This window comes from Carcharhinus amblyrhynchos, chromosome 9, assembly GCF_965287045.1.
Source record: "Carcharhinus amblyrhynchos chromosome 9, sCarAmb.v2.hapA, whole genome shotgun sequence".
Classification (NCBI taxonomy): domain Eukaryota; kingdom Metazoa; phylum Chordata; class Chondrichthyes; order Carcharhiniformes; family Carcharhinidae; genus Carcharhinus; species Carcharhinus amblyrhynchos.
This window is the reverse complement of record NC_137332.1, coordinates 49,200,641-49,228,174: the sequence shown is the minus strand read 5'-3', so window position 1 is coordinate 49,228,174 and position 27,534 is coordinate 49,200,641. Positions and strand designations below refer to the sequence as shown.

Genomic DNA, 27,534 nt, shown 5'->3' with positions numbered 1-27,534 from the left:
GAATGAGAGATTAAATTGAGGCCCTGTCTGTCTCAGACAACTGCAAAAGTTTGCACAGCACTGTTTCGAGTATGATTGGGGGAGCTACCCCTGTGCCATGGCCTACATTTGTCAGTCAACAGAAAAATTGATCATATTGCTGTTTGGGGAAACATGCTGTGCTCCAGTAGGCTGTTTCAGGTCTACATTGCAACGTTAATTACACTCGAAAGTGCTTCATTGGCTGTAAAGCACATCAGAACTTATTATGATCATTAAAAGACCCAATAAATGCAAGTCTTTTTTCCTATTCACTTTGAATGCATTTTAGCAGTTCTTGATCAAGCCACCAGGTGGCACACTTTGCAACTTTGGCCTCTGGTTGGGAAAGGTTTCAATGAGTTTTGGAGCTATTTTAACAGCAAACCTCACATTCAGAAAGATGGTGTGTTTACCAGAGTGGACGGAAACTCATCAAAGCAGGAGATGAAATCACAGGAGAGCTTTAGAAAAAGATAGTAACTGTAAAGGAAGAGACAAACTGTTCCTCCAGCTCAGGCCTGTTGTGTGCACCACACACCTGTCATTTCCTGACCAGTTGTGCGTTCAACTGTCTGGGAGGCAAAGCTCTGGAATTCTTCCTGAAACTGTTCCATTTCTCTGCCTCTCCAGCTGTTAGTCAAAACCTACCTCTGAGTTTTAGGTTACTCACCCTGTCAAAAAAATCAAAATCAGACTAATACAGCATGGAAGGAGGCCATTCAACAGTGATATTATCTTTAGAGGCATTTAATTCAGTTGTTTTGGAAATGTGTGGATTATTAGCAGTAGATTAAACTTGAAAATTAGTGACACTTTCCTAGTCTATTATAGCTTCATGACAACCAATTGTAAGAAAATTACCTTCCTGAGAGATGCACATCTTGGCTGCTGGCTGCAAATATCAGAGATTGCAGAGCCTTTGGCTTTGATCTTCAGGATAGCAAATGTTGTCCCCTTGTTCAAGGGGAGTAGAGACCATCCTGGGAATTAGACCAGTGAGCCTTACTTCTGTGGGCAAAGTTTTGGAAAGAATTATAAGGGATAGGATTTATAATCATCTAGAGGGAAATAAATTGATTAGGGATAGTCAGCACAGTTTTGTGAAGGGTAGGTTAAGGTGACCAAAGAGGTGGATAAGGGTAAGGTAGTTGATGTGGTGTATATGGATTTTAGCAAAGCGTTTGATAAGGTTCCCCATGGTAGGCTATTGCAGAAAATGCAGATGCATGAGATTGAGGGTGATTTAGCAGTTTGGATCAGGAATTGGCTAGCTGATGAAGACAGAGGGTGGTGGTTGATGGGAAATATTCAACCTGGAGTTCAGTTACAAGTGGTGTACCTCAAGGATCTGTTTTGGGCCCACTGCTGTTTGTCATTTTTTTATAAAAAGAAAAAAAATTGGGCCGTTCCCCCCTTCCTTTTTGGGGGGCTGCCCCTCTTAATTTGTCCCTAAGTTAATTTGAGTTTGTTTACTCGTTTGGCTGTTAAGAAATACCTAGATGAGGGTGTAGAAGGATGGATTAGTAAATTTGCTGACGACACCAAAGTTGGAGGAGTTGTAGACAATGAGGATGGATGTTAGTTTGCAGAGGGACATAGATAAGCTGCAAAGCTGGGCCAAGAGGTGGCAGATGGAATTTAATACGGAAAAGTGTGAGGTGATTCACTTTGGTAAGAATAACAGGAGTACAGAATACAGGGCTAATGGAAGGACTCTTAGTAGTGTTGACAAGCAGAGAGATCTTGGGGTACGTGTGCATAGCTCCCTGAAAGTTGGCACCCAAGTTGATTAAGGTTGTTAAGAAGACGTACGGTGTGTTAGCTTTTATTGGTAGAGGGATTGAATTTGAGCCGTGAGGTCATGTTACAACTGTACAAAACGCTGGTGGGGCCGCACTTGGAGTATTGCGTACAGTTCTGGTTGCTGCATTATAAGAAAAATGTGGAGGCATTGGAAAGGGTGTAGAGGAGGTTTACCAAGATGTTGCCTGGTATGGTGGGAAGGTCTTATGAGGAAAGGCTGAGGGACTTGAGGTTATTTTCATTGGAGAGAAGGAGGTTACAAGGTGACCTGATTTAAGGCATACAAGATGATCAAAGGATTGGATAGGATGGACAGTGAGACCCTTTTTCCTCAGATGGTGATGGTTTTAAATTAAGGGGTGGTAATTGTAGGATGGATGTCAGAGGTAGGTTCTTTACTCAGAGGGTAGTAAGGTCATGGAATGCCCTGCCTGCAGCAGTTGTACACTTGCCAACTTTAAGGGCATTCAAATGGTCAGTGGATAGGCATATGGATAACACTGGAATAGTTTAGGTTAGAGGGTCATTAGATTGGTTCCACTAGTCAGCACAACATTGAGGGCTGAAGGGCCTGTACTGCGCTGTTATGTTCTAATATCAAGCTTGTCAGCATAAAAAGATTTTTTAAATGACAGGATCAGGTGGGGGAATCTATCTAACAGAACAAAAAAATTAAAAATATACTTATACAGAGTTAGTTGTACTTTTGAAATTTGATCAACACATGCAATGTTTCTGAAATCAGCACACCCTTTGTACTACAGGACAAGATGGATCTAACAGACACAGATTTCCAAATTGGATCAACCTCCGTTTATGAAGATCCTGAGATTCTACAAGTAGAGGAAATGCCACCAGAGCAGGAATTCTGCATCGACAGAGAAATTGTTGACCAAGAACAGGACAGCCTGCAATCCTTGTTACAAATTCAGTCCACACCTAGTCAGTTGCATGACAGTAACAAACTGACTCAAGATCTTTCACTAGGGGACAGTGAAGGAAACATTCTGGATTACAAATGCCAGCTCCCTTGTTTATACATTGAAAAACTGCCCTCAGCAGAAATTAACCAGGACCTCTCAGATTCAAACAACTCCACAGTAAATCAGAATACTGGTTACATTCCATCCAATTTTCTACATGTCACTGACAACACTAAAGACACTGATAGTGAATTTTTTGCAGACTCCATTTCATTTATGACTCTTCCTTCCTTGGCTAGAATGGAAATCCCATACGGAGGGAAACTGACATTAGATGTAGTGAAAATCGACTGCAGTTCACTTGTGGAATAAGTTAATCATGTTTGTTAATGTTTTTTTATCCATTTGTAAACTTAATATTTTGAGAGCTTGTATTACTGAACATCGAAAAAGCTACAACTAATGAGCACTTCTTGCTCTTGGTATCATGTGACAGATGAAATTAATGCTAATAACTGAGTGATACATTTTGGAAAGGAGAATAAAGAGCACATTCTAAAATAGGTGCAGAAACAGAGATCTAAGTTATCAGTATACAAACAATAGAGGCTGGAAAGGCATTTGGGGTTCTGGATTTTATAAATAGAGGCATGTGCTACAAAAGCAAGGAAGTTATGAGGAATCAAAAGAGAAAATGCTGGAAAATCTCACCAGGTCTGGCAGCATCTAAGGAGAGAAAAGAGCTGACATTGTGTCCAGATGACCCTTTGTCAAAGCTGTCAAAGGTATGAGGAATGTTTGTAAAACACCACTTCAGTGTCAAATGCAGTACTAATGTCCAATTCTGGACACCACACTTACAAAGGACATGAAAACAGAGGGTGCAGGAAATGTTTAGAAGAATGGTTCCACAGATTTGGGACTTTTAGTTACATGAATAGCTTGGAGAAGCTGGGCTGTTCTTGATAGTTAAGGTTATGAGGAGGTTTGACAGGTGTTCAAATTGATGATTTTGGACAGAATAGTTGAATAGAAATGTTTGCATTTGGAGAAGGATCAAGAACCAAAGGATGCTGATTTAATGTATTTGGCAAAAGGAGAAAAGGTGACATGAGGAAAACCTTTTCAATGCAGTGATTAGATAGGATCTGGAATACATGGCTTTGGAGGCAGATTCAATTGTGCCTTACAAAAGGGAATTTGATAATCCAAAGAAAAAAAATTGCAGGACTACAGCAAAAGATCATAGAATCCCTCTTCTGCACTTTAGGGATGTTATGAAAGACAGAGGATGGCACCAGCTGAGTTGCTCTTGCAGAGTGCCAATAGGGTCAGGATGGGCCAAATAGCCACCTTCCCTGCTACAATCATGCTATAATTCTTGTGCTGCAATCCTTTTGCAATGAAGACCAACATGCCATTTATCTTCCCATATTCTTGCGTTTTACAAGGGTGGCATAGTGGTTAGCACTTTTGTCTCACCATGCCAAGGACCCACACTGTGTGGAGTTTGCATGTTCTCCCTGTGTCCACATGAGTTTTCACAAGATTCTCTGGTTTCCTCCCAGTCCAAAGTTACATGGGTTAGGTTGATTGGCCGTGCTAAATTGACCCTTATTTAGGGGGATTAGCAAGGTACTTACAGGGCTAGGGTCTGGGAATTGTGGTCAGTGCAGACTCAATGGGCTGAATGGCCTCCTTCTGTGCTGTAGGGATTCCGTGATTCTAGCAGAGCTGACAACAAAAGTATACCCAAGTCTCTGCGAACATTTTATATCTTTACTAAAATAGAAACATATTTTTGAAAAAGTTAATAACCTGACATCTCATTGTCTACGCATACAAACTGTCTAAATCAGTTGCAGTGTCCTTATGTCCATCTCAGCTTACATTCACACCTGGCACTGTATTGTCATCAAACTTAAAAGATAGAGTAATATATACAAGTCATTATATTTGATTGCAATTAGCTGAGGGCCCAGCATTTATCCTTGCAACACTCCACTATATTCTCCCAACTAAAATTGGGCTCCCATTTGGCTCTATTCGCTACTTCCTGTACATTAAGCAATTCTTTATCTATGCTAATATATTACCAACTCGAAGCCTTCAAAAAACGGTCACCAAAAGCCCTTGACTGCTGTGTTTGTCAAGGTTCTACAAAGCTCCAAATAGATTGCAAATAGATGTACCAAGACATTTGAAATTCAAGCAGATTTCTGCAAGGAAATGTTGTTCATGTGAAGGGCATTTAAATGGTTATTGGATAAACATATGGATGATATTGGAATAGTGTAGGATAATATGGGCTTTAGATTGATTTCACAGGTCAGCACAACATGGAGGGCCAAAAGGCCTGTACTGCACTGTAATGTTCTATGTAACTCTGGCCCTTTATGTTGCACTTATCTTGTCACATTACACCTTTTTGAACGTGGTTTGGAAATCCAAGCATCTAACCAACTAGTTACAGGCTTTAAAAGAAATTCAATCACTATTTCCCCACTTGTAAAACTATGTTGACTCTGATGAACTCATACTTTCTCACTTGCTTTACTTCTCTAACAATGTTCCTTGTTGGACATTCTCTGTACTCGCATGACTGTCTACCATCACTAAGGTGGTTCACCATGCGTAATATTTTGGTTCCATTGCCCAAAACCATCTATTTGCTCTGGCCCTTTCAATATTCATTTTTCTTCGGCAATCTGATCAAAGAACCACCTAAAATGTTTCTCTCCCACAGATTCTGCCGGACCTGATTATATCCAAGATTCTGTTACTTGAGGAAGTGCTATTTAATTCCAGGCAGTGCAGCAGATAAGAGAATAGCAACAAGGTTTTCCAATAATTAGCTAGTAATTCCTGATGGTAAATCTACATGTGAATGTCAGTGAAGGGCGAGCTCAGGTTTGGCTTTGGTGCTCTCATGATCAAATACTCTACTAACACAGTGTCTATGCTCAAATTGAGAATGGCCATTAGGAGAGATACTGAAGGGTCTTTCAACCATGTGCAGCATTCAGGAAAATTATCTAAAACAGGAGAGAGTAATAACAGTTGTTAAGACATATAAATATTAAGACATTTAATATTCAGGATTCTGTAGCCAATTATTTTTAATTTTAAAATTATTTTTTATGCAATGAAATTATTCCTGAAAACTTAATAATTGTGGTACTTTATATACCACAATATCCACTACTTTTGAGTCAGGATTTGAATTAAATATCCTTTTGCAATACAGCACTTCATTTTAGTGTTTCATCTCAAAGACAGCACCTTCAGCAGTACAATACTTTTTCAGTATTATGCTTGCTAGAGAGTCTCTGGGTGGATCTTGAACTTTTGATCTTGACTGATAATTTGACCAGAGTCAAGTTTGACACCCTTGCATCAAGGGGGAAGAATTTCATCTGGTCTTATTTCAAACCCAAATCAGAAAAGAAATAATAATTAGACCAATGGGCCAGCAGTACCATGTTATTCAAACCGAAGTTTGAAGAGAATTTTGAGGTTGGTAAAAGTTGCAGCAAGTTTGAAGAAAATTTCAGAGGACTGACGTTTGATGCATGAAGGCTTTACTACTATTAGAGAAGGAAGAGGTGGCATGAAATGGACAGAGTTAAAAACTGGAGTAAGGTGGAAGGTTGTTGTGGAAGAGGGTAATGTCAGAGTTTGTAGATCAGGGCAAAATGATGGGGCCACAAAGTCAGTGGAGGTACGCAGCAGTTCTGATGAATTCAACCTAGAATTCCACCCCCCACCCAACCACAACATGGTCAATAGGACCCTCAAATCAGGCCTGCCCTACTTCAAGCACTATATCACACTAGCCCCTTCCCTCTTTAAAACATGATAGGGTTTCCCTTGTCCTTCCCTTTCACCTCACCTGCCTTATTCAATGGATCACTTTCCACCATTTGTCACCTGCAGTGTGATGCCACCACCAAACACTACAGCCTCTTCCCTTCTCTTTCAATATTCCCCAGGAATGTTCACTATCATTCCTCAGTCACCTCCAACATCCGGGTCCATTCCCACAGCATATTTCCATACTAGCTTGGAAGATGCAACTCCTGCCCTTTTATCTTTTCACCATCTAAGGCACTCAACACTCCAAGTGACTTGCATGCACTTTTAATTTAGCATTACTGCTCTGTATGGGGGAGACCAAAAGTAGATTGAGACACTTTGTACACCTTCATACAGTTTGCAGGCATTTAGGCCTGCAAAATCTAACTAAATCTCCACCTTACTCTCAGATGCCACTCTCTGTCCTAGACATCCTGTAGCATTCTAAGTTCAATCACAGCACCTAATTACTCAAACTGGCACGTCAGAGTTGTGGGCAGGATTTTCCAGCCACGCTTACCCCAAGAGCAGAAAATCCTACCAGAGGTCAACAAACCCTAGCATGGTCTGCCCCCGCCCACTACAATTCCTGTGGTGGCCAGACAGGAAAATTTCATCAGTGGACTTAATTTCAGACTCCATTTTATTTCCTTCTTCGTAGATTACAGTTTTACTCTCATTTTCCTCTTATATTTGCTTCCACTTTGTATTTGTTAAATTAACCAACCAGTCATATCTCCTTTAGGAACTTATTTACTTCCTCATTATCAATCCCTTTGGCTTTGTATCACAAACTCTTCATTTTCTACGCCTTTCACGCAATCACTGACTTTCCTTTTGCTCATTTTCAACCTCTGTTACTTGCCTTAAACCTAATATATTTCTAACTTTCCCAGTTCAGATGAAAAATCAGACATGGAACATTAACTTTTGCATTCAATAGTTTTTCCTGTTTTTATTTCTGATGAATTCAAGAGGTGCATAAGGTGAAATCAGCAAGTCCAAGAACAGGAATATATTGTGGTTATATTAAGAACAGTAATCCAGAGGCCTGGACTATTGATCCAGAGCCACAAATCCAAATTCTAGATTTAAAATTTAATTACGTAAGGAATAAAAGTAATGTCACCCACATGACTGGAATCACCAGACTGTTGTAAAAGTGATCTAATTCACCAATGTACTTTACAGAAGGAAACGGGCCCTCCTTGTGCAGTTTGGCCTAAATGCGACTCCAGGCCCACTGCAATATGGTTCATTCTTAACTGGCACCCAAAATGGTCTAGGAAGCCACTTGGTTGTCAAACTACTATGAAAATGTTTAAGAATAAAATTGGGGTGGTTCAAGATAGCTCACCACCACAAAGGGTGTAGTTGCTGACCTTATGAGCAATGCCCACATTCCATGCACAGAAACAAAATGGTCGAGGTGCAGCTGAGCATTACGGAGGAACACAAGTAGAAATACACCATTTGTACTTGAACTGGATTGGATGTGGGGTTAAAACAGGACAGAGGTTGCACATCCTTCATTTTGAGCTAGCAAAATAGGTTACAATCCTGCCTATAGAGCAAAGTTGTTAGAGGTCAAAGAGTTTGAGCAAAGAATTATGCCTCATGCACATCAATACATTTCACAGGTGTGATGTTGAGATAAAATTTTTTTTCAACCAATTCTGTTTTTAGGTAGAGCTGCTGAACAGTAATATGTGAATGATAGTTCAAAGATGAAACATTGGACATACCAGAAACCTTTGCAGTTGTGATATCGCAAAATAGGAATGGGACTAAGTAAAAATCTCAGGTGTGTCAAAAAACTCAAGTGCTACAGGATCAAGTGAGCAGTGCATTAAAATAGCAAAGTAATAACAATATCATTGGCAACTTTGGCCAGGCCTCGGGTGAAATGTAGGTGAGTTTTTATAGACACCCAGTGTGTTGGGTTGGTTGACATGCATTTAAGGGCTTTGGAGGAAAGAAGTTGGAAATGGAAGTATTGAAACAACAGTTTGGGTAAGTTTTTAAAGAACAAATCTAATGACAAATTTTAAATGATAAAATAATGCCAGCATCAGGAAAGCAGCAGATGACACCAGAGAGACCAGGGAATAGTCATCAAGTGGTCAGGAACACTTATCTGGTGTGGGTGGGAGAGGGAAGATTAGGAAAAAGCTACAATGTTATGGAATAAGAGAAAACACAATATTGCTTGGAGCTTTCAGAACAAAACAGGCCACAGCACAAGTTGGTTGCGTACAGCATGCATGAGCAAACAACTATTGGTACTCCGGCTTTGTAGGGTAGGAATGTAGAAGAATGCAAATGAGGTTTGCAGTATTTTTGAACATTAGCAAGTGATTCCTGTTAGCATGCATACACTGTTCTCCCCCTTACTGGAAATTTTAGTTTTCTTATACAAGTTACCTGTGTCTTTGTGTGAACATGTAGTTGCTGGCAATCAAAAGATCAGAGCTCATCTCTGCAAACCTCAATAGCAAATACCACGCGTAGCTAACAGGAAAAAAAAAACTGGGAGTAGTAGCCCATTTAGCCTCTTGAGCCTGCTCCGCCATTCAATATGATGGCTGATCTTTTCATGGACTCAGCTCCACTTACCCACCTGCTTACTATAACTCTTCATTCCTTTACTGTTCAAAAATCTATCTTTGCCTTAAAAAGATTAAATAAGGCAGCCTTATCTGCTTCACTGGGCAGGGAATTCCACAGATTCACAACCCTTTGAGTGAAGTTCCTCTTCAACTCAGTCCTAAATCACTCCCTCTTATTTTGAGGCAATGTCCCCTAGTTCTGGTTTCATCCGCCAGTGGAAACAGCCTTCCTGCTTCCATCTTATCTATTCCTTTCATTACCTTATGTTTCTCTAAGACCTGCCTTATTCTTCTAAATTCCAATGAATATAGTCCCAGTCTACTCAGTTTACTCACGAGGATAGAGCAAAGGACAAACATCTTGGCAAAGATTCAAAGGGCTGCTTGCACTTATTATTACTCTGAAGTGACCCTGCAGGAAAATGCAGTGTGTGGATGTCTCATGAGAGCACAAATTCAACAATGAAGAAGCCTGCCAGAAGCCAATGTTAAAACATGAATGAAGAATGGCCACTTGTTCAAACTATAAATGCTACTAGCCATCATCCACACAGGCCCAAACTGAATGAATGACTTTTAAAAGAGAGGACAAATATAGAATTAATGCTCAGTTAAAAAATTTCAAGTGGTTCGTCCCCAGCCAAAAAGTTTACTTTTCTTCTGAAAATCACCTGTGCTCATGTGAACATTCTGATGCAAATCCCAATTGCATTAACATGAAATGTTCCACTATGAACGCATTTGGCATACAATTTTTAGGATTTATGGAATGAACTTGAGTGAAACAAGGTCATTTTCACAGCACAAAGATATATTGTGCTGAACATAGAACTTTAAAAATATGCCAATAGCATTCAGTTCTTAGTTTTTGTTATCTCACAACCCACAATAAACTGTCCATCCAAGGCCAATCAGATGAATAACCACTCACACAAGACATACAAGAGTAATATAGTAATTTTCATGCATTAATTTATTACAAGAGGGGATAACTTTGAAAGATGGCTTCTAGAATAATGGACATCTAGAAATGACTTGTAATGCTTTGACTAAATAATGCGGCCAAATGCAAGAACTGCTGTAGCTAATTGAAATTAATCCAAGCCTTACCATTAGGTTACAAATTACTAGCCTATATTGCATGGAGAATTGTACATGTATTCTGGAACTATCAGTACACATCAGGTGTGTGAAAATCCATCTATAAAAAAGGAACTATTAATCACATACTTTGATACCTATAAATGGCAAAAAGGTGCTGTGCTATGTCAGCTACCACTATTTAGCTGAATTTCCTCAATTGAGCTGTGTAACATGAAGGAGTTTCTATTTTTCCAAACAAGCCTTTTGGGGGTAAAATTTCTATGCATTCACTGTAGGTGATGATACTAATGGCATAATATTCAGGAAATGGAGTAATGTTTTAAGTGAAGTCCAACTTCAAAATATGGATGACGATATTTGAGTCAAATATATCAAATTAAATACACAATATTCCCTTTTAAAATGATTACAGCCCTTTCATCTGCACCACTCCATATCTTTGATTAAAAACATACTAATATTATCAACTTTTAACTTTTAAACTGCTCTGAAGAGCAACCTTCACCATGAGTGATATTTTGCACATTTACAGCAAAGGAACTTCTAATTTATGAAACCAGTCTTTATCAGTGCAATCTTAAATTATTCCCATTCTGCTGAACCATCTTCTGTTTCCAAATGTTATTCAATCTTCTCTTAATAAATTCCCCATAGCTTTCCACATCACCTACATTTTTTTGCTTGCTATGCCCCTCACTTTGAGGCAGTTTATTTAACCTGCAACCAAAAGGATATCTGGGGTGCTTTACAAAGTACTGTCCAAGACAAAGACAAGCCTTTATTTTTCCAATGAAATTAAATCAGTGACACAAGTAGATGCAATTAAGGACAATTTTTATCCCTTTTGCACATGCTATTGGGCATTGTTTGCCTCAACTTTTCAAGAACTCCTTTAAAACGATGTGGCCAACAATGCCTGGTAATTAATGCAGCACTTCCACACTAACGAAGCATTACGTCACTTATTACACAAAACTGTAAAATTCAGAAAATTACAATTTTCAAATAAAACAGGGTTTACATGACCAGTCAATTTCTCATGAGCTTGAACCACTTATTGATGGTCAAAGTGTCGCACATTGAGATTAGGTTGCTTCAATTAATAAAATATTCAAACACAATACAAACATAATTCTGTATCTCCTGCTCCTTAAATTTAATTCCCTTATGCCCTTTAACACAGCAACTCCAAATTAGTTTTAACTGATGTTAAAAATTCTAAGTTATATTTCTGGATGCCTATTTTGCACCCAGTTTCTCCATCCACCTGTCTCCAATACTACAAAAGCTTCCTATAGCCTTCAGCTAGTGATAGGAAATGTACACAGAGGTCTGATTTATCGTGTTGAAGTTTAGGTTTACAACCCTGTGATAGCAAAAAGGTAACACTTACGTATTTCTATTTATAAGAAAGGTTAAGTCGTTAGTCAATTATTTAGGGTGGTATAACTTAGTGGTTACAGTAATTGACTAGCAATACAAAAACAATTCCACCCTCTCAACCCAGCCCCTGCCCCACTCCGGTCTATTAGTTGGAAAAGTGAATTCAATATTTGGCAATTTATGGGCGAGTACCAGAAAACCACAGTTCTTGGAATGTTGCAAAAATCCAATGTTTGAATGTCCTTCAGGGCCTAAACAGACACAATAGGCCAACCACATACTGTAAGATTCTAGGAAAAGAAACCTGCCACCTTTACCTGGTCTTCCTCGAAACTGAATTCACAGGTGGACAGAGTGATGAAGGCAGCATTCAGCATGCTTGGCTTCATTGGTCAGAACACTGAATACAGGAGTTGGGACGTCTTGTTGAAGTTGTACAAGACATTGTTAAGGCCACACTTGGAATACTGTGTATAGTTCTGGTCACCTTATTATAGAAAGGTGATTATTAAACAGAAAGAGTGCAGAAGAGATTTACTAGGAAGCTTTTGGGACTTAATGGTTTGAGTTGAGTTACAAGGAGAGGCTGGATAGACTGGGATTATTTTCCTCTGGAGCATAGGAGGCTGAGGGGTGATCTTATAGAGGTCTATAAAATGAGGAGCATAGATCAGCTAGGTAGTCAACATCTTTTCCCAAAGGTAGCGGAGTCTAAAACTAGAGCACATAGGTTTAAGGTGAGAGGGGAGAGATACAAAAGGAGGAGCAACTTCTTCACACACAGGGTGGAGTGCGTCTGGAACAAGCCGCCAGAGGTAGTAGTAGAGGCGGTTACAATTTTGTCTTTTGTAAAGCATTTAGACAGTTACATGGGTAAGATGGGTAAAGGGATATAGGCCAAATACAGGCCATTGGGACTAGCTTAGGTGCTTAAAAAAGAGTGGCATGGACAAGTTAGGCCCAAGGGCCTGTTTCCATGCTGTGAACCTCTATGACTATGACTCCTATGATGTTGTGCATTCAACTCTAGGTCGTGCACCTCAGGAAGGATGCACTTGGAGATGCATGGGTGAGGGAAGAAATGTGACATTTATCAGAATACTGAGGTTTAAAAAGTTTAAAATTATGAGGGCAAGTTGCATAAATTGTGTTCACTTGAGTGCATTGAATTAAAGGGTCACGTAATTCACCCAATTGCTCTGTGCATTCATGGTTTAGTAGTAGAATTCTCGCCTGCCATGCAGAAGGCCTGGGTTCAATTCCCAGCCAATGCAAAGCTTCTTCTCAGTAAGATAGAGGGTTATAGGTAAGCCTAGTAATCTCTAAGGTAGGGACATGTTCAGCACAACTTTGTGGGCCGAAGTGTATTGTGCTGTAGTTTTTCTATGTTTCCAATTCAGATTTCAGGATATTGATAAAATATTTCCATTGGTGAGGAAGCCCAGATCAACAAGGCATAAGCTTATCAGAGCTAAGTTGTTCGGGGTGATGTCAGAAAGCATTTCTTCACAAAGTGTATAGGAAATCCAAACTTCACTTGGTAAAAAGGCTGTGAGGCTACATTAACTGAAATGTCAGAACTAAGATTGAATAGATATTTGTAGGGGATGAATATTAACAAATACAGATTCAAGGTGGGCAAATTCAAGATGCTCACATAAAGCTCAGCAAAACTGAATGGTATACTCCTGTTCCTATAAACCCAATAGCAGACAGAAAGTAACTACTGAACAAAAGAGAGCCAACAGCACCAATTTAAAAGAACACCTCTGGTATACAGCCAGTGAGTTGGTCAACAGTATTTTAATTGTACCTCAAGTTTTATTTTGTCCACAAATGTGAATAGTCTGAAGATTACCAACATGCCATAAAGAGGTTAACTTGATATCTGTTATGAGGAAGATGTTAGAATCAATATGAGTTCTAGTCAGCTACTTAACACAAATTCAAGGTAACCGGTCAGAGTTGGCAATGGTTTTATGAAAGGGAAATCTTGTTTAGCCAATTTACCAGAGCTCTTTGAAGGTGTAACTTGTGCTGTGAAAAAAGGGGAGCTTGTCAATGTACTGCACGTGGATTTCCAAAAAGTATTTGTTAAGGTTATTGCAAATATAAAAGCTCACAGTGTAGGGGGTAACGTGAGCCCGGACAGATGATTGACAGGTTGGCAGAAGAATATGCACAAATTGCTCTTTGTTGGATTGGAAGGCTCGTCAAGTGGAATTATGCTGGAGCCTCGACTTTTACAATTTCATTAATGGCTTGGATGAGGGGAACAAAGGCATGGTACCTAAATTTGTGGACGACACAATGATAGGTAGGAAAGCATGTTGTGAAGACGGCATACCGAGTTTGCAGATGGATATATACAAGTTGATGGAGTGGGAAAATAATGGCAAATGGAATATAATGTGGCAAGATATTAAGTTGTTCACTTTGTTTTTTATTTCTTAATTAAGATAAATTAAGTAATTTAATAAATTACTGAAATGGAGAACGACTGCAAAATGCCGGGGCAGAGGGATCTAGGTATTTTTGTGTACAGGTCACAAAAAGACTAGCATGCACATACAGCTAGTCAAGGCGGCTAATTAAATTTCATCCTTTATTATTAGAACATAAAAAGGATGCTATGCTTCAGTTATTCAGGCACATCTTGAATAATGCATGCAGGTTTGGTCTCCTTACTTAAAGGATGGATGTAAATGTGTTGGGAGGCAGTTCAGAATTGGTACCTGTAATGAGCAGGCTGTTTTGAGGACAGGTTGGAAAGGCTGGGTTTTTCACCACTAGAGTTTAGAAAATTGAAGAGTGTCTTAACTGAAATAGAAAAGATCCTGAATGGTATTATGGTACTGACAAAGTAGATGTGGAAAAGATATTCTCTTCTGAGTGGGTCCAGAACTAGAAGCGATCCTTATAGGAGAGACGAGAAAAAACCTTTTCTTTCAGAGGATCGTGACTGCCTCAGAAGGCGGTGGAGGCACAGAAGATGGGAATTTAAGTTTAGAGTGGCAGATGGGAAGGTGGAACACAATCAGTATGATCTTATTGAATGACAGAGCAGTTCGAAGGGCTGAATGGCCTACTTCTGCTATTTCATGTTTGTATTGTAATTTGTAAACTGATAACATCAGGAGCACTTAGAATATTATCCTGTTATGATATTGTGCTCTTTTTTGCCCCCATTGACTGTCATTGTAAAGATCAGTTATATTGTGGGAAAATAGAGGCCAGTTAAGTTAAACAGAATGCAACCTGTGGCATAAAGTACATAAGCAGTTTATATATAGACATTGGCAAGGGCACAGAGGAACGTGGGCACTAAAGTGGGAATGTCAAATCTGAGGCATGGCAGACCAGTAGCCAAATGTAGGGTCAATGAGGAAGACTATGAAGGGCAAAGTGAAATATGAGGCAGATCTAGAGGATCGGGCTGGCAAAATAGAGAGAAAGCAACAAAGCCACGAGTGAGTTGCACCAAAACAAATGGGCAAAAGCAGAAGTTTTTCTTTTTATACACACATCAGCAGTTATGTGTACTGGAGAAAAGTGGAGGGAAAGAGAACAAGATCAAATTACACCAAAGCTCAGAACTTTGCATTCAAACTGGCCACTTTGTATGTCTTGAAGGGTGTAAATATATGGCATTGTGCCAGGTGAAGTACATGGCATTAACCTTCCCAATGTTTAAACTGCTGGAAAAAAATGATTTTAAGAAGTAATTTTGATAGACGAGCCAAAAGATAGATTGAAACATGATCAGTATACATGTGCAAACTAACCCTACATTTGCAAACATTGCTGCCATAAAGCAATATGTTTGTAAGAGGGGTCAAGGATGTATCTTTGTTGTAGGCGGCAGGGTGAAAAGTCCCCTAAAAATAGGGATGAGGAGAGAAGCGAATGTAAGAATAGTCTAGCTTCAGATACCACTGTAATCATCCACAGAGCTACCTAGCTTTATGTTGCAAGAGACAGTGGCACAGCACATTTAACCTTACTTCATTCAAGAACTTGGAGTGACCAAGAAAGGATAATGAATCACCAAATACAATTTGTGAGTTTGTTATACTGCATCAGTGCTGTGAGAGAGGCTAAAACATGATCAATATGATTCAAATCATTATGGGTAAGATGGGCATACATCTTCAACACACTAAGATATCTGGACAGAATAAGGAGGTTGGAAATCAAGTGCGAGAACCATGACAAAGAATAGATTTTTATGATAGGCAAACTAAATAATATGACTTGCTTTCATATATAGCACCACCCACATTTCAGTGTGCATAAAATAAATTATATCGCAATAACATAAATTAAGCAGCCACTTTACATAAAGCAAACTACCTCAATTAGATAACTAGTTAATCTATCTTTGGTGCTAGCAGTAATTTGGAAGGAGAAATGTTGACTATTCCTTCTTCAACAATGAAAAGCAGATGAATTAGCCTTTAAACCTATGCGATAGCTTGGACTATCAAAATAAACAGGATCTCAAGTTATCTCACCTAAAGATTTACACCCTCCAAATATTGTGTTAATGCCAACCTAATTAGTGCTCAAATTGTACAGTAAATGAGTTGTAGAGATACAAATACACTTACAAGCATCTCAGTGATTTCCAAGGCTGTTCACAGCAGTCAGCCTAAAAAGCATAATGAAATTCCTACGAAGGCAATACTCAAGTGCATTCCTCATTCATCACAGGCAGGATAAGATTCATACACGCAGTTAATCCACTCCATATCCCATCTATAAAAAGCGATTCCAAATACATAAACGGTATCTAATAGAAGAGGTATGGAAATCCTACTTCTAAACATCTGGAATAGAGCAATTCAATACATTAGATTTTCTGCACCGATTTCTCACTTTGTTACTCCAACAATTAATAGCATGTCGTTAGCAGCTACTAATGCTTATAGGTTTGCTATCACTGCTGACAGAATCAAGGTCAATAGGACACAGATGCCCTTTAACAGCTATCACATGAATTAGAGACAATTCTTCATGCACATCCTCTGGCAGAAGTCTTTCATACAACGATGAAGCTGGTAGATGTCCACATTGGGCAATCTTTTTGAGTGAAATTTAAGGGTTTTTTAATAACATTAGATGTTCATAAAGTGAAATATCCAGTGCCAAATCAAACAATCCAAATTCAAGTATAGCAGATAGAAAAACAAGCCTTTCTTGACTTTACACCAACATAATGTAACCTAATATCAGAAAATACTGTCAGATTCAATATTACTCACGTTGGTCTTCCTAGTGCTAAGATTTCCAACTTGCTAAAGCACTAAGTTATGAACAATTGTGCACTTTGGGCTCTTGTACTCCAATTAAGAAACTGAAATTGATAAATGTTTACCCCATCATCCAGTGGCTCAATTGCTAAGGTCTGATCCATTGAAATATATCAAACATAATTCTCATAACAGCTTTCATTCATTACTAGTTTGCAAACAGCAGTTTGTTTTTGTTGTATGCTACCAAAAGAATAACCATGGTGTTGTCTAAAGGTCTTTCCGGGTTTAGAACAAAACTAGAAATGTTATCTGGCATAAAATGTTATTTTAACTTGCCAGAACAAATATGTATATTTAAAGTTGGAATTTGTAGCTTCAGAAATGAAATACCATTTCACTTTTAAATTAATTGACATGCAAAATGGTACCTCACTTATTTTTGTAACATTTCAAGAGTACTCTTTTATTGGAACTTCAGCAATGGACAAGTTAGATTCGCATATTACAGCATTTATTTTGAAATCCTAGTTTCCAGTCTTTCAGGGTCACCATAAATACTAAAAATACTAAGAAAATGCACCATCAAGGTGGCCCAGCAAACAAGTATAAATCCAGTGCCTTAAAAAAGTAGATAATGTAGACTGCTGAGCTAAGCTGCCAGTCTCCTCTCAGCATCTCCTTAGGAAGAGAGAAGAATTGTCAATAGAAGATGCGAAAGGAGAGCTGCCTGGAACAGATGGCCAAACAACACTATTTATCAAAGGTCCAGGCGCATGATTCCCACACCCTGACAGACACAGGTGGCACGTGATCCAGTGAAGCCTGTATATGAAGAGTGGATTAAAAAGGGATGGGAAGGAGGGAGAGTTACTTTTTAAAATTTATTCACAGGAATGCGGCTGTCATTGGAAAAGTCCAGCATTTACTTAATCCCGAATTGTCTTTGAAAAGGTGGTGTTGAGTTGCCTTCTTTAATACAACTGAGTGGCCTCTAGCCATTTCAGAGAGCAGTTAAGTTGATATGGGTCTGGGGTTACAAGTAAATCAGACTGGTAAGATCAGATTTCCTTCTCTGACGGACATTATTGAACCAGGTGGGGTTTACAACAAACCTGTCACTCTATTTCAAATTTAGTTAACTGAATTAAAACTCCCCTGTTGTTGTGGTGAGATTTGAACTCATCTGGAATACTAGACCAGTAACACAACCACTTTGTTATCTCATTCATAATACTTAGAACAACACAAAAAAAACTGGTATGAAATGACGTCCATTTCAGAGATAGCTGCTCCATTAGCCAAAATACTGGGGAAGGGTATGGGGAGGCATTGGAATCCTAATTTTTGCAACGTCAAACCAAAAAGCACAATTTCTTCGCAGAAAAATCTAAGACAGGTAGTACTTTTTCCATTCTTAAACAGGGGTGCATTTCTTTGAAGCTTATTGCACCAAGTGAGTAACAGATCAGCAGCATTCTAAATTGCATTAGGAGAATTCACCTGATAAAGGCAAGATGATTCTAAACGCATTGAAATAAACCACCCTACTGGAATTCATTGATACACACTCTTCACACCTATATTTCAAGCTTGGAAATGCATCATTTTCAAGCAGCAATACAAAAAAGTATCAATCCATGAAGAATGAATAATTTCTGAAAATTTATTATGAAAACAGCTTTTTTCCTCTGCTACCATTAACTTTATTGTGGATATAAAACCAGCTACCAATATTTGTTGCTTCTGTGTAGCAAGAGAAGTCCATTTCTACAATTCCTTGTGGACAGTTTGTAGGTATGAATGGCATGGATGACAGTCTTTTTTTCCATTTTTCTGTTAATATAGTTGAGAAGGGTTCCTTAAGCATGCAAGCCTCATAGAAGGGGGCCCACCGAGGACTTCAGGCCAGGCTGACAACATCCACTTAGGCCAGAGCTGGGAAAGCTTCTGGGTCGTCAACATTTGGAACGGAGATGCTAGACTGTAAAATGAAAAAGAAATTTGATCAGAAAACTCAATAGGTGTGAAACAAAACTAGTATTACAAAACATGACTTCAGTGACACTATTTAAGTAACAAACACTAAATGCAATTTGCAGTCATCCAGACTTCCAGTGCATTATTTAGTAAATCTGAACAGTTCATTTCATTGCAAGTATCATACCAAGAACTTGAGGGAATCAACAAGAGTTTATAGAATATCGCTAACAACTTTGTACCAAATCAGTTTGGATTACAGTAACTAGATGAAATAAAACTTGCTTCTACAGTAATATTCAAAGGAGATTATAGTAATGAAAACATTATATCAACCAGGTTCATGGAGCCTAGTACTCAAAAGATACTAGATCTGAATATTTGCAAGTTCACCTTGAAAGTCAAATCACTGTTTACTGATTTACATATTTTAATGAAAACTCTTTCTACTATCTGTTGCTTAATTCAAATATTTATTTTTTTAAAACTCTTCAACCCAAGAAAATAATTAATGATGCAATTTTGGCATTTTAAGTGTTAAAACAGGAGAGTTAACCTTAGTGTCTTGATCAATGTGCCCCTCAATCAATATCACAAGGATAGATTTGCTGGTCATTACCACATTGCTATTTGAGGGAGTTTGTTGTGTACAAAATAGCAGTTTATGTTCCCTGCATTACAAGTGATTGCAACACTTCAAAAAAAGTACTTTTAAAAAAATTAATTAATGGGATGGGGCATCACCGCCAGGCCAGCATTTACTGCTCATCCCAAATTGCCCTCAAGGACAATTTGTTGTAAAGCACTTTGTGATACCCAGTAGTTGTAAAAGGCATTATATAAATACAAGTAATCAGTAAGTCAAGTGAACAATGCTCCTGCTGACAAAACGGAAATTCTTGCAAGTTTCAGAGATAAAAACAAAAATCTCAGAAAATGTGTCACTGAGCACCAATACAAGAATAGCTTTCCTGTGCATTGAACGTCAATTGAGATGTTAAGAATGTAAAGGACATTTGCACCTCAATTAATAAACAAGCTCAGTACATATTCAAAAGCATAACATGCCTTAAAATCAAAAAACTTCATGCTCATCAAATTAACCATTCAAGCTCAACTTCAACTCTATGTTCATACAATCAAGGATCAGTACGAGCAAATGAAAATGTTTTATTGCGTGCATTCAATGTCACGCTAAGTATTGAATAATTCTCCTATACAGTCCCAATAAAGGTCCCGACCACATTTTAAGAGTAGCCCATGCTTGACCAGTGCAACATTCCATTTCACTCACTAGCAATCCCTTTTTTTTAATTTTGAAAGTACAATTTTAGTACTAAATTAACGATATCATGAACTAGACTGATGCTCATTTCATAGGATGTTTTACAGCTAAAGGAGACTTTCACATCCAGGATCTGGATTAAAATCAGTCTAAACAGGTGAAACAAAAAGGCAGTCATTTTAAGTGCAGCTGGCCTATTTCTCAACCTAGAAAATTATAGGTGGAGAAATGAGAAATAGGCCAGCTGCAGTTAAAATGACTGCCTCTTTGTTTCACTTAGGCTGACTTTACTCCAGATCCTGGATTTGAAAGTCTCCTTTAGCTACAAAACATCCCATCCTTTTTAAACAATTTTCTCCAATTTTCAGCAATGTCATTTACAGCGTAAACTGTATCTCCGTCAGCAACTCTCGAATTTGAAAGCTCAGACAACGCAATCTAATGTAAAGTACAAAAGTATTGACGTCCCCTTAAACTTTCTGCTGGAAGTTAAAAGAATGTTACATTCCAGAAATAAAGAAATGCCCCGTTTAACATAACATGGCAGCATCAAAACTATTAGAACCAGCGCATCTGGAAGATAAAACTCTCCTTGCCCTGCCAGACAATGCTTCTTAGTAGCTAATTAAGAGTTCCTTATAATCTCTGACCATACCAACATGTGTAAGTGTGAGGTTATTCATTTTGGAAGGCAAACTTGAATGCAGATTACAGGGTCAACGGCAGGGTTCTAAGGAAGATGGAGGAACAGAGAGATCTTGAGGTTCATATCCACAGATCTCTGAAGGTTGCCACTCAAGTGGATAGAGCTGTGAAGAAGGCTTATAGTGTGTTAGCGTTCATTAACAGGAGGTTTGAGTTTAAGAGCCGTGAGGTTATGCTGCAACTATACTCGACATTGGTGAGACCACATTTGGAATATTGTGTTCAGTTCTGGTCACCTCATTATGAGGAGGATGTGGAAGCATCGGAAAGAGTGCAGAGGAGATTTACCAGGATGCTGCTTGGTTTGGAGGGTAGGTCTTATGAGGAAAGGTTGAGGGAGCTGAGGCTTTTCTCTTTGGAGCAGAGGAGAGAGGCTACTTAATAGAGGTTTATAAGATGTTGAGGAGGATAGATAGAGTGGACGTGCAGAGACTACTTCCTCAGGTGGATGTAGCTGTTACTAGGACATAACTATAAGGTTCATGGTGGGAGATACAGGAGGTATGTCCGAGGTAGATTCTTTACTCACAGTGGTTGGGGTGTGGAATAGACTGCCTGCTGTGATAGTGGAATTGGACACTTTAGGAACTTTCAAGCAGTTGTTGGATAGGCACATGGAGCACATCAGAATGATAGGGAGGGGATAGCTTGATTTTGGGATTGGACATAGCTCGGCACAACATAAGAACATAAGAAATAGGAGGAGTAGGCCATCTAGCCCTTCAAGCCTGCCCCATCATCATTCAATAAGATCATGGCTGATCTGAAGTGGATCAGTTCCACTCTCCCGCTTTCTCTCCATAACCCTTAATTCCCCTGTCTATCAAAAACCTATCTACCCGTGACTTAAATATATTTAGCGAGGTAGCCTCCACCACTTCAACAGGCAGAGAATTCCAGAGATTCACCACCCTTTTTGAGTGAAGAAGTTCCTCGTCAACTCTGATCTAAACTGCACCGCACCCCCCCCTTATCTTGAGGCTGTGTCCTCTAGTCCTGCTATCCTTTCTAAGCAGGAAGAATCTTTCTACTTCTACCCTATCCATCTCCTTCATTATCTTATACATCTCTATAAGATCCCCCCTCATCCTTCTAAACTCCAACGAGTACAGATCTAGTCTATTTAGTCTCTCTTCATAGTCCAATCCCCTCATCTCTGGTATCAGCCTGGTGAACCTCCTCTGCACTGCCTCCAAGGCCAATATATCCTTCCGCAAGTGCGGCGACCAAAACTGCACACAGTACTCCAGCTGCGGCCTCACCAGTACCCTGTACAACACTGAGAGCCGAAGGGCCTGTACTGTGCTGTAATGTTCTATGTTTCTGACATGCTGTACTTCCTGAACCAGACTTGTGGCACATTTGAAGAATTAAGTTTTAACTTGCCTATTGACTTGCTTGCTGTTTATGTCATTAATTGGATTTGACACCGATTTACTTGAGGCAAAAGGATACAGTGTTAACCAACTCTACTTGCATTAACTGCTTTCTAAATTGCATTGCCTTAAACAGAAAGTTAAGGCTTGTAACTTTCGGCTTTTCAAAAACAAGAGAGAGTAAGTGGGAATAAACTAACTGGGACTGTTTATTAACACATCCATTCCCTAACAGTCAGCACAAGTCTCAGGTCACCTAACTCGCATGCTTAAAGGAGCCTCAAAATACATAACATTCCTCCCCCCTTTACTTCAATCACCTCCCCCCCCTCCCCCAAACAACATATATACTTTATCACAAATTATATAAATGCACAATTCAACTCTATACAAAAACATGATCAACTGTGAATGGCACTATCAACGTCCACTTAAAATGTCTACACTAACAATCAGTCTATCTAGAAGACAATTGCTCCTGGATGACTGTCTAGTCACCTATGGAGTCTGCTTGGGCATTCTTCCCTGAATTTTCTGAAGCTCTCAACCTTCCTCAGCCTGGTTTTTGCCGTTAGTAGCTTCTGCCAACATTTCCTCTCTGGCCAGAACTATCGCTATCTGCTTCCTCCAGTTCCTCAATTTCAGATCAGGAAGGACTTTCCTGCTATGATGTGCAGCTGCCATCAGCACCTCTTCTTGATCCCTGTGTCCAGGATCTATACGGTGTAAGGCACTGGTCCTGTCTGAGCCACCACTGTCACGGGAACCCATTTCTTATCTGCCATGTAGGCGCCTTGCTAATATGGCTTCTCCCTTCCTCAACTTCCCCTTCTGGTTCTTCTTGTCTCGTCTGGCAATCGGGTCAAAAGTGGTCCTCAATTTGTGCCAAACATCAAAGACACCAGGGAACACTGGATCATTACACAAGGAGTGTTGTAATATGTACTTAAGAATCAATTCACTTGTCTTCCAAGGGATCCCTTCCCTTGGGAAAATCTAAGTGCCAGTTTTAAGATCTGGACAAGCCTTTCAGCCTGGCCTTTTGTCGCAGGGTGCTATGGAGCCCACTTCACCTGGCAGATTCCTTGGTGGTCAAGCTAGTCCTCGAACCACTTTGCCACAAACTATGGTCCATCGTCACTCACTTGATCAGAACTTCCATATCAACCAAACAACTTCGAGTCAATTGGCATCTCTGTGAACACAAGACTTCATAATAGCGACTTCTAGCCATTTTGAGTGGGCATCGACTAGCACCAATAGCATTTTTTCTTCTACCAGACCTGCAAAATCTACATGGATCCTTAGCCAAGGAGCTCCAAGATATTCCCATGGGTGAAGGGGCATCAAGGATGGTGCTTTCTGCAGAACAGCGCAAGATTCACAAATGCCTGTCCTCTGCTTGATCTGGGAGTCAACGCTTGGTCAACAAAAGTCGCTCCTGGCAATCTCTTTTGCTCGCATCACTCGGATGGCTTTGGCGCACTTGATCCAGCACCGTTCTTCGTAACGTGGTAGACCACTCTCTCATGCAACAAAGGACATCCATCCGTTACGACAACTCCCACTTCCTGGACAGGTAGAGATACAGATCAGGCTGAATAGTCTTCCCTTGCGTGACTAAATTCGCTGGTTGACTTAAGACTCAGTCGTTTCTTGTGGCGTTTCGTACTTGGGCTGCTGATACCGGCGAAAGTACAATTTTCAAATGCCAATCAGGAACATATGTTACTCCAAGGAAACACAGCCTTGAAAGAGCATCTACATTACCATGTTGTTCGGGTTGTCTGCTCAGTAGGTCATATGAGTTTGCTGATAAAAATGGCACCTGTTATTATAAACATACTGCTGCCATTGATGGTATTCCAGTAAAGGCAAAATGCTGCTGATGCTGGAATCTGAAACAAAAACAGAAAATGCTGGAAAATCTCAGCAGATCTGACATTAGAGGAGAGAGAATAGAGCCAACGTTGAGTCAGGATTACCCTTCGTAAGAGGCATTCTGGTGTATGGGCCAAAAAGGAAACAGGAGAATTTCTCCACCCCAAATACGATACTTAACCCCTTTCTTGACTTGGGCATATTTCTCTTTTTGTCAAAGACCTTCTTCATTGGGCAATACATGTTACATATGGAATACACTGCTAACCCCATTAGGCAAGGCATCGCAGGCTAATTATAATGGCAACTGTGAGTCAAAATGGGGTCGCACTTTTGACCTTCATTAGACATGTTTAACTTGCCAATAAGCCTTTTCACACCTTGGGGTCCATTTCCATGGTCAGCCTTTACCAAGCAGTTGGTGTAAAGGTTTCAGTATGGTGGCCAGATCTGGCAAGGCATTGCCATAATAATTTATCAATCCCAGGAACGATTGCAATTGCAAGACATGCGCTGGTCTAGTTTCCAAAATGGCATCCATTTTCTAGATGCCTTGTGTAGTTGCCCACTATCAATGACACGGCATGATATGCAATGGAAATGCTAAAGCATTTGCATTTTTCTTTCTTTACCTGCAGGCCTTGCTCCTCCAAATTTCCAACTGTCTCTTCAAAGTTCTCCAATGCTCCTCCTTGATGGAGACTGTCAGCAAAATATCAGACGCAGATAACACTGGACCCCAGTTAACCCACTTGGGAATTTGATTCACTGCACTTTGGAAAATGGCCAATGCCAACATGTTGCCAAAAGGAAGACACTCATAGCTGAAAAATGCCCAATGAATTATTGTCAGGGGTGCGTGGGACTCTTCCATGATCCTCATTTGGAGATAGGCCTGAGACAAGTCCATTTTGCCAAATTTCTTCCATGGGCCAATCAACTAAACAGGTCTGCAATACGAGGAAATGGGTATTGACCTGCAGTGCTGGGTTGGTGGTTACTTTGGAATCGCTACAGATTCTCACCATGCCATCTGTCTTCAAAATTGGCATAACTGGGGTAGCCCATTCATTTTTTTTATATATTCAATTTGTCACGTTATACAGGGAAAATTTTTTTTTTTGCACACTTCAGACAAAGCATACTGCAGAGAGGAAAAAAATTGCAGAATGTAGTGTTACAGTCATAGTTAGTCATAGTAGAGAAAGATCAACTTAATACAAGGTAGGCCCATTCAGAAGTCTGATGGCAGCAGGGAAAAAGCTGTTCTTGAGTCAAATGGTACGTGTCATCAAACTTTTGTATCTTTTTCCAGATGGAGGAGGGTATGTTCAAGGTCATTGACTATGGTGGCTGCTTTGCATGACGGATAAGCTTCGTTCACGATCCTCTATAATTTTTTGTGGTCTTGAACAGAACAGGTGCCATATCAAGCTGTGATATAACAAGAATGCTTTCTATGGTGCATCTGTAGAAGTTGATGAGTCGTAATGGACATGCCAAATGACAAAGCAAACGCGTCGGGGGGGCTTTCTTAACTATAGCATTGGTGTGGAGGGACCAGGACAGGTCATTGGTGATTCAGACACCTAGAAATTAGAAGCTCTCGACCATTTCCACTTTTTCCCCGCTGACGTAGACAGAGGCATATCGTCCTCTACGCTTCCTAAAGCCAATGACTATTTCCTTCATTTTGCTGACATTGAGGAACAGATTACTGTCATTGCACCCGTTCAGATTCTTTATCTCTTTCCTGTACTCCATTGTTTGAGATCTAACCCAATGTGTTGGTATCAGCAAACTTGAAAATCGAACTGGAAGGGGATTTGGCTAAACAGTTATAGGTGTATAATGTGTATTGTAAGGGGCTATGATGACCCTGGAGGTGTTGTTGCCTACCCTTACTGATTGCAGTCTATGGGTTACTTCCTAACCCAATTATAGACAGGGGGTTCGAGCCTCAGGCCATGGAGTTTGGAGATGAGTTGTGTAGGAATAATGGTGTTGAAGGCTGAGCTGTAGTCAACATACAGGAGTCTGACATAGGTATATCACAGTTGAGTGCAAGGCCAGGGAGATGGCACCTGCTGTAGACCTACTGCAGCAGCAGGTGAAGTGTAGTGGCTCCAGGCAATCTGGGAGGATGGAATTGATTCATGCTATGACTAATCTTTTGAAGCATGTCATAGTGTTCCCACACCTCCATGCTCAACTGCCGTTCTAATCGGCCTCCACCTCAGCCAAATAACATGGCACCGAATGGGCCTTCAGATTCCCTGACGAATCTCTGACTTTAGTTCAATTTTAATCTTGACCCCTTTTATCTCACCCACGTTCCCCCTGAACACGTCTTTTTATTTTTCCAGGACATCCTGTGAACTAGTTCTCGTATCGGACAGCTTATTTATTACGCGCCAGTTTAATTTCAGTTTCTGCAGCCAGAAGCGTCCAAACAAGGTGGGGTGGCCCTTGACCACATGCACTGGCAGCTCCACACACTAATCCTTCAGTTGTACATTCACCCATACATTTGACACCACTTGGTTCCTCCACGTAAGTACACATGGTGATATTGGAAAATGTTAACAATAGTGTTTTCAACTTGTCTCCATATATCGAGTCCTGAATCAGTGGTATCGTTGCCCTTGTATCTACTTCCATTTTGAGTATCTTCCTTTCCACCTTGAGAAGGACCCAAAATCTGTCAGCTTCTCCTCAAACCAATAACATGTTCAATTAGAAGTCTGTCCACTTGGGTTCTTCTACCTCCTCCACAGATTCAGCGGACTCCACATCCTCCTCTTAGCTGGTGGCACGCATCTTGTAGCTAGTCTTCAAGTTCATCTCTCTCCGACTCCCCTTTTCCTCTTCCAGTTGCACCACACAATGTTGGGCAATTGGGCTTCACCAACGGCAGTGGGCCTCGCAAGTCTATCATGTGGACTCACTGTGGCTCGGCTTGCCACAAAAGTGATATTCAATGGCCGACACCACATTCTGTTGTGCTTTGGCTATTTTGTACACTCGGGCACCGACACCCAACTGCAGCCAATTCCATAGCAGCTACCTGAAAAGCCCGTTCAAAATCTAAACTCTCTTCTGTTAGCAGCGTCAGTATCACTTAGTTGTGGAGTCCACACACCAAACAGTCCCACAAAGCATCCTGCAGGAATCTGCCAAATTCAAATTCAGAGTGCACGGCCTCTGGTTAGCTCTGCCACAAATTGTGTGATGGATTCTCTTTCCAATTATATTCTTACAAAACCAGAAACATTCTGCTATCGCAAGTGGCTTTGGGGCATAATGATTCCATAGTACTTTGCACAACTCTGCATGATTCTCAGGTTGCATGAGGCT

General features: G+C 40.0%; 2 protein-coding genes across 3 annotated transcripts in view; one reads left to right on the top strand and one right to left on the bottom strand.

Moving 5' to 3' along the window:
* il12rb2 (interleukin 12 receptor, beta 2a) overlaps positions 1-3,272 on the top strand; it is a 43,718-nt gene extending 40,446 nt beyond the window's left edge. Inside the window, exon 16 of the mRNA XM_080196582.1 lies at positions 2,589-3,272. Within this exon, the coding sequence (XP_080052708.1) occupies positions 2,589-3,119 (531 nt within the window). The 3' untranslated portion in view covers positions 3,120-3,272. The remainder of the gene's footprint in view (positions 1-2,588) is intronic.
* A 15,330-nt stretch (positions 3,273-18,602) lies between these two features.
* LOC145347780 (SERPINE1 mRNA-binding protein 1-like) overlaps positions 18,603-27,534 on the bottom strand; it is a 46,776-nt gene continuing 37,844 nt past the window's right edge. For both annotated transcript variants that reach the window (XM_080195579.1, XM_080195580.1), the window contains exon 9: positions 18,603-18,934. In XM_080195579.1, coding sequence (XP_080051705.1) covers positions 18,878-18,934 — 57 coding nt within the window. In that variant the 3' untranslated portion in view covers positions 18,603-18,877. The remainder of the gene's footprint in view (positions 18,935-27,534) is intronic.